Source organism: Notothenia coriiceps, unplaced genomic scaffold (assembly GCF_000735185.1).
Source record: "Notothenia coriiceps isolate Sejong01 unplaced genomic scaffold, NC01 NC01_scaffold00036363, whole genome shotgun sequence".
Taxonomy (NCBI): domain Eukaryota; kingdom Metazoa; phylum Chordata; class Actinopteri; order Perciformes; family Nototheniidae; genus Notothenia; species Notothenia coriiceps.
In genome coordinates this window covers 263,278-271,817 of record NW_011369064.1, presented here as the reverse complement: position 1 = coordinate 271,817, position 8,540 = coordinate 263,278, and the positions used below count along the sequence as shown (strand labels likewise).

The window sequence follows — 8,540 nt, the reverse complement described above, 5'->3', positions numbered from 1 at the left end:
CTCTGTCACAGCTAAATCAACTCCATACAGCACTGAGGTACCAACAGTAACATCTCCTGTTACAATATCTGCTGTTTCAGGCATTGAGGATAGAGAGATAAGTGGTGAAACTACAACGGTGGACTCAATTCCTACCTCAATAGGATCAACCCTTAAACCTGAAACATCATCATTGCTTATTCCCACAGGAACAGAGGGTTCTGGAGACATCACTGATGATTTTACCCAAGAGTCAACCATCAGAGCAACTACTTTCTCTTCATTGTTGAGTACAAAGTCACCATCAGTGACAGCATCACAGGAAACTGGAACAAGTGACACTTTGAAAACAGCCACTACCAGAGCTTCATCATTATAAAGTACTGAGAAACCAACATCGGGATCAGCTAAAACTCAAGATACTGTTACGACAAGTCTAACAAGTAAAACATCAGCTACACCAGAGACAAGTTCTACATCAACAGATGAAGGAAGCTCAGGAGACCAAACCCAAGACATGTTCACTAGTACCTTCAGTGCTGTAGAGAGACGATTTAGCTGTGACAGAGAAGGTACTAGTGAACATGTCTTGGGTTTGGTCTCCTGAGCTTCCTTCATCTGTTGATGTAGAACTTGTCTCTGGTGTAGCTGATATTTTTTCAGTTTGACTTGTTACAGTCTCCTGTGTTTCTGAAGTTGGTGTCTCAGTACTGAATAGTGATGAAGCTTTAGTGACAGCTGTCTTTGAAGTATCAATAGCTTTAGTTCCTTGCAATGCTGTCACTGATGGGGACTCTGTGCTCAACAATGAAGAATCAGTAGTTGCTGTTATGATTGACCCTTCGGTAAAGTCATCTGTGCTGTCTCCAGAAATCTCTGTACCTGTTGTAATCAGGACTGATGCCGTTTCTGGTGTCACAGTTGATCCACTCAATTGAATTGACTCCGCCATTGTAGTTTCACTACTAATTTCTTTATCTTCAATGCTTTTTATAGCAGACAATGTAACAGGAGATGTTGCAGCTAGGGCCTCAGTGCTGGAGACAGGGGATTTAGCTGTGACAGAGGAGTCCTGAGTGAACATCTCTTGGGTTTGGTCACCTGAGCTTTCTTCATCTGTTGTTGGTAAATTCGAACTTGCCTCTTGTTTTATTGAGGCCTTCTCAGTCTGCCTTGTGTTAACAGTCTCCTGTTTTTGAGTTGACACTGATGTTGGTCGCTCAGTACTGTATAGTGATGAAGTGGAAGTTACATCTTTTTTTGAAGTATCACTTGTTTCAGTTACTGTTTTGGTTTCTGTTTGAATAAAGGGTGATGTCCTTAACATTGAAGAGACTGTGGAGGCTACAGTGACATCCGAAGTGTGCTCTACCGAACTTAGTGTATCTGTTGGAGTTAAGAGTGACATTGTTTCAGGTTTGATGGTGTCTCCACTGGAGGAGGGAATTGATTCTACTATTGATAATTCAGTGCTAATATCTTCCTTCTCAATGTCTGAAACAGTAGAAGATATAACAGAGGCCAAACTTGGAGGCGTTGTTTCTGCGCTCATTACTGTCATATCAGAATCAGAAAAAACGGATGGGTCTTCTGAAGGTGACATTGTTTTTGACTCAAAGGTTTCAACAGTTGTTGTTGTTTTAGGTGACATTTCTGCCTTTGGTGTCCCAGTGCTGTATAGAGATGATGTTTCTGAAACAAAAGATGTATGAGTAGACATATCTGATATTGTGTCACCCGACCCATTGGCATCTGTTGTAGGGAATACAGAACTTTCTATGATTTTGTCAGTCATTGTAGTGTCTCTTAACTTTTCTGTCTGACTTGTGACCTGTGCTGATGGTGTCTCAGTGCTAAACAAAGTGACCAACTCTTCACTTGATCTTTCAGTTGTCTGTGTGCCTAACCTTTCTTCTTGTGTTAAAGGTGGTAATGAAATTGTTTCTGTTGTACCAGTAGGAGAAAATGTGCTTGGTTGTAGTGATGCTCCTGTTTTTTGTGTCCCTTCATAAATTTCTGTTGGTTTTTCAGTGCTGTACACAGAAGATGTAGTTGTTTGACCTCCAGAGCCAACCTCTGCTTTTGAAGGGTGTAGTGGGATGGTAACTTTGTCAGTGATGCTACTAACTGTGGGTTCCTGTGAACTGGATAGTTTTTCTGTTTGTTTCCCAGTCACTACGCCACCTGTGCTTAATGCAGAAGAGGGACTTTGGGTCCCATTGGTGTCATGAGAAACAGTAGTCCCTAATATTACCTCTGACTCTGACGGTGTTACAGTTATCTCTGTAATGTCACTCTTTGAAGCATCAGGTGATATTGTCTGGCCCTCTAAAGTCACCTCATCTGTGGGGGTGAAAATAGAGCTAATTTCTGAAGTGACTGATTTACTTTCGGTGGTTTTGATTTCTGACATTTCTTGCGATACTGATGTTGGTATCTCAGTGGTTAAAGCAGAAGATGCCGTTGTTGAAGTATGAGCTGATTCATATTGTGTGGTTCCTGATACTGATTTCTCTACTGCTGCACTTGCTCCACTTGATGTCATACCAGAGGTTTGGTCATCTGTAATCTGTTGAGCAGTGCTGGGACGCGATGAACCTGTTTCCCTAATGCCACTTGTTGGGGTCACTGTTAGAGTTTGTGTCTGTTTTATGTCCACAGTTACGCTTGAGATTTTGGCTGTAGAAGCCGCAGTTGAAAGAGACTGATTTGGTTTAACAGTGCTAATGACTGCAGAAATAGAAGTCGCCACAGGTGATGAAGTGTGCTCATCCGTCACACTAGTCACTGTTTCCCCAAGTAATTCAGTCATTGGTGATGCACTTTGTGTTGAGTAATCGAAATATCCAGTGAAAGATACCATTGTTGTCTTGATCATTTCAATAGCACTGTATAAAGTCGAAGCAGTGGTTGCAATGGATTTATGTGAGGAAGGAGTTGTTGTCTCATCCTGTTTCAACTCTTCATGCATAGTGGTGGGTGTTGACATATTCTTTAACTCACCAGTGGAATAAACAGATGTTATATCTCTGCCTGCTGTTTCTGTTTGTGATGTTACTTCACTCTCCCCTGTAGCTTGATCTCTATGTGTAATGCCTGATATTGCTGTCCCTGCAGATGTTTCTGATGGTGAGCCAGTTGTCAGCTGCACCGTTTGAACCCCCGAACCCTCCTCCTCTGGTGTAGACATTGCATCAGTTGTAGCTTTCTCTGCTGATGAGACTGAAGACATTTGGCTGGCTGTACTTCCTCCCTGACTCGTGACTGTACGCTCTACATTTTCAGCCAGGGTAGATGGTACAGATGCTGATGACTCAGTGCTGCGTACATCTATAGCTGGTGCTATCTCAGTCTTGGCTGTCTGTTTATGAGTGGTTAAACTACTTGATACTAAAGGAGCTGTTGTGCTGAAGGCAAATTCTTTTGGGGCTTGGGTCTCTTTCTCTCCTTCCACATCTTGAGTGGAGCTCTGTGAGTCACTAGTTGTTGATGTTAGTGTTGTCTCATCAGCGTCATCCGAGAAGGGAGTGTACACAGTCTGTAATGTAGACCGAGGGCTGTCTTCAGCAGCTGGAGGGGCAGATGTGCTCTTTGTCTCCTCTGTGGTTTCTGCTTTATCTCTGACTCTGTAAAGTTCAGTTGGAGAAGTAACAGGGGATTCGTCCTTGGGCTTCTCTGTCTGAGTCACGTATGAGTCACTTTTCACATACAGCGGAGTCCTCCCTGACTCGCCTACCTCTTCTTGTGCAGATGTGGTAACGACAGACGTGGTTCTCACATCAGCCTTCGTGGTTTGGGTTTCTTTAGTTACTGTGGTGATGTGTGGTGCAGCTGGTGTTACTGTAGGAACAAAGTCAGCAGAGGTAGCTGTGACATTATACATCCTCTCTGTGTCGTATGTGACAGCTGGGCCAGCTTCAACTTTTAGTGCACTTTTCGATTCTGTGTTCTCCATTGTTGAGGCTGGAACAGAGGTTGTGTGATTCTGTGTTGGGCCTTTTGTAGTGAGTTCATCTACCCCAGGGAGTATCTGAGGAGGTGTCGATTCGACTATTGGGATTATATCAGTTTCATACTCATTTTGGATCTCTGTAGAGGTCAGCATTGTCGTCTGCAACTCTATAGATTCATTGGAGCTATCAACAGGGAGATCGGTATAATCAAACACTGTGGTTATTTCATCACTTGCTCCCAGAGTTGTCACATTTGTCATAATCTGGGTACCTTTGGCCTCTTCTTCTATCTGGCTGTGTGGCTCCAGTGTGATTTCATGTCTACCATTTATAAAGCTAACCGTTGGAGTGATGGTTACTGCTGCTTGGGAGGCAAAATCTGGGTCTCCACTCTGCAGGATGGGCTCACCATCGGCTATGGAGGGGGTGGGATGGTCAGCTACAACTGGTATGGCAGGAGACTGAGTATCTTGTGGTAGTATAGCCAGGTCAACTGCAAAGAAAATAAATGAAAAGGGGCAAATTGTGACAATTTCTTTGCCAATCATCTGAAAGTAAAGGTCATGGTTTGAACAAAAACTACAAAAGACAACATCTTACTTATAAAATTCCAGAAGTAGTAGGTTTGATATTGTATCAAAGATTGTCGCACTGTTACACACATCACATAAAAGAGATGTTTTTTTAATTGTGAGTGGAAGAACACCCAACAAATTAAAAAACTAATTTCATGGCGGGGAACTCCACCATTTTTTAAATTTAATTAAATTATCAGTCAGGGTAATCGCGGATTAGCCTTTGAGACAAACATTTAAAAGAGAGAGTCTAACAATTGTATCATTTATGACGAAAACCATTGTGATTTAAAATTAGAAATATATGGTTAGCACAGCAACAAAACCTTCACAGTATTACGAGTATTCTCACAGAAACATAATTTAAAAAATAAATTGAAATAAACAAACATTGCGAAACACTGCACATAAATCTTTCTCGAACATATTAATGTCTGACCTTTATCCAAACCACTATTCAAAGATTTATATTCTAAATTGATGTGAAAACCAAATATGAAGAGGCCTTTTGAACATAGACATTGCCAAGTCATTCAACAATGTTAACAGCTTTGACCTGTCCTTTTTTAACCACTTTTAAAACACAACTCAGCACTCCTCAATTCATACATACATCCATACACTGGTGGCAGGGGCTGCAATTCAAAGTGCCACCTGACCATCAGGAGCTATAAACATTCACACAAACAGCCATCCGAAGCTTATTTGAGATTCATCATGCCAACAGCATTTATGGCATATATCATATTGTAGTTGTATGCCCATGCATGTAGGATATAAAATATGAATCCAAACATCATCCTCACAATCTACTACTTAAAAAATATAAGAGGAGAATTCAATCAAAACATGTATAGAATAATTCATGTTACAACATCCACTAGAGGTCCACAGACTCACAGATAAAGTGATTTCAGTTATCGGCAGTTGTCTGCTATTAATTTGAACACTAAAACAGAAGCAGTGTTCAATTCCCTTTATACAGTAGCAGACAATATCATCATCCACCTACACGGTTTTGCCTCTGATTGCCTTGACCTTGTTCATTTATTAGTTAGATAAATAAACAAGATGTTGTCTTGCTGGACATGATTCACCTTTTTTATAAGATATTGGCCTTAAACTACTTTACAGAACACGCACCTAAAAAAAGTTATTAAAGCTCCAATTCATTGAACTAATTTGAATTATTATCATCTTTTAAATAAAATTATTTAGGTTAATGCACTTCTTTTTAAGAAAATTTAGGATTGGTGTGAGGAAAAACCTGATGGGACTGACTGTCGATATAATGTGTCTGTAGAGTATCTCACTGATGACTGACCCAAATAAAAACCCTTCGTTTTGATAAATTAACTTAATCTCTCTCATTCACCATCATCCCTTCAAAGTTACATTTTTTTTTTACATGTTTTTAACCTTGGAGAGTGAGCCACAGGGCTTTGTTTTTGACAAATGTGTTATTAAGCTTAGGCCAGGTGGCAAAAGGAATAGAGCCACAGTGAATCCTAAAATTAACAACTTGTTTTTGTTGTGCCTCAATTGTTTACCATTGTTTGCATAATGTACAAGCAAAGAAAAGGAAAAGATTATTCGCACAAAACAGGAAATCATTTGGTAAACAAACTTTTCTCCATTCTCTCTCTTAATATTCCTCTCTTTCCCTCTATGTTGCCCCTTGTCCCCCTATTCGGTTTCCCACAAATGGTGATTCAGATCATTGTTTGCACCAAGAACACCTGAACTAACACCTGAGCTCAGGCAGGAGGACACCTGTTTAACACCCAGAAAAGGCCTGGGAACTCAGAACTCAGCTATCCTGGCTCTGTACAAGAGCTACAACAAACAAACAACAATTCATTGGGCGGGTCCAGTTACAATGCAACAAGCCAAGACTCCAGGAAGTCATGGGTCTCAAAATGGTAATAAAGTGTATCTCCCAAAACGTAAAACTCTTCCTTCAAGGATCAATTCAGAAAATGATGGCAAATGAATGTTAACAGATGCTTTATCATTCATGACGAAGCACTGATGGTGGTTCTGTGCATTGTTTTGTGACATCTGTGGTCGGCACGCCTTACAAGATCTACTTACAAACATTTGGTAAACAATTCATTTAATTATCTTCAGTCTATCAGAAACACATGGGCACTGTTCGCATGACAAAAACACTGGCACAAACAACGACTATCGGTATTAAGCTACTCGTTGTTACCGTGCAGCCAGGCGACACACTTATCCCTGTGCCACAATATTTTCCACAAGCCTTTTCACACACAAACTGAGAGGGCAAAGTCCTTTAGTCCCTCAGCTGAGGTACATCACATGATGTGGCAGTAAACGTTTGCAGAATCACTCGCTTTGCTCAGCCAGCCTCAGCTGCCCTCACAGAGGGCAGACTTTGTGTTAATGATGACATCACCTTGTGAGGTGGTGTCCGGTCACTGCCGAAGACAGGCATCTGTGCTTACTCAGGTAAGCTGCCAACGCAACTCAGTTATTGCCAGGCTCGCTGTCAGTAAGCTGGTGCACACACACACAAGGATAGAAACGCTGCAAATACATAGTGATTTGCAATACAAATACACACACGCTAGAAGACGCAGACAGATTTTGTATCGCTTTCATATTCAGTACTGCACGTGGACACAAACACACAAGTTTGGTAATGGGTACTCTTGGCCAACTAACTGACCCCTCTGCACATACACAGTGCTCATGACCACACTGGCAGCTTGGAGTTTGTATAACCTGGAGAACAGATTGCTGCTCTCTCAGTCATCTACCACAACTCCAGACAAAGATCCAAAAACTGCTCAATTACCAACGCTTTCCCTTTTGACCTTTCAAATATAACAGATCTCTTCCCACCAACAAGTGCTGCTCTTCAGGGAAAAGGCAACATGGTAACGATTGCAGCTCTGATGGAGTGCAAATAAAATGAGAACAAAAGCATCCAGCCTCTGTTAACATCCGACTTCAGGAGCTTTTGAGCAGAAAGTCATGGCTTTGTTTAAGTATTTCCGATATTCCAATTTGCTGAAACAATTATCTCCAAGTCATGTCTTCAATACCATAATTGACAACTCAAGAATATTTGAGTCATTTATCCCCGACATCTTTCCCATCTTTTTTCTTGTTGTCTCTGTCACAATAATTTTCAGACCATCTTGTCAGCAGGAGGTTCTAAGGATAACAGTCTTCTTTATCATACATAAGTCATACAGAAAAAAATATCAGTATCAGTATTGGCTTGAGCTTTGGTTTGAGCTGACTGGGTTAAATAACCAACATCCATGTGCCAAATACCTAAGGGCCTATACATTGCCTATGCAGTTACAGTCAGTTTAATCCAGCCACTATTAGGGATGTCCCGATCACCTTTTTTTGCTCCCGATCCGATTCCGATCATTTGATTTTGACAATTTGCCGATACCGATCTTTATGCAATGCATTAAGACAAAAAAAAGCATTCAAGTTGTCCCTTAAGGTTATTTTTTTTATTTAAATTGGATAGTCTATCCAACATGGATATAGCTTCTTTTTTTCACAGCAGCATTGGATCAGTTCAGTTGTGCAGCATTGGATCAAAACAAAATAAAGCTTATCAGTACTCGTTAGCTTACTGCTACAATTAGACACTGCGCCCTGCCCACTCTGCTGCCAGATTTGAGAGAAATAAGCAACCAGGTCTATGAAAACAAGCCCCAAAGAAGCAACACATACATGATGTTGTGTAATTTGAAACCAAAACTAAGGCCTCAGGATGACTGTAAGACTTGAACATGGTCATTTTTGTTTTGTAATATTGAATAAATTTTTTTTTAAAAAGTATTTAAAAAAATTAAAAAAAGAAAAAAAATCCCGATCCCCGATTTTTTTCTCCCGATTCCGATCTTTGGAAAATCACGTGATCGGCTCCGATCCCCGATCACGTGATCGGATCGGGACATCTCTAGCCACTATACATTTCACTGGCTGTCTCCAGCAAACACTCTCTCTACTTCAGCACCCTGGACAGCAGAGCCTCCTA

The 8,540-nt window shown here is 40.9% G+C and overlaps 1 protein-coding gene across 1 annotated transcript in view; it reads left to right on the top strand.

Moving 5' to 3' along the window:
- The window catches only part of LOC104963575 (kinesin-like protein KIF2A), a 6,488-nt gene extending 4,576 nt beyond the window's left edge, over window positions 1-1,912 (top strand). The window contains exon 10 of the mRNA XM_010792181.1: window positions 1,906-1,912. Within this exon, the coding sequence (XP_010790483.1) occupies window positions 1,906-1,912 (7 nt within the window). The remainder of the gene's footprint in view (window positions 1-1,905) is intronic.
- The last annotated feature ends 6,628 nt before the right edge of the window (window positions 1,913-8,540 follow it).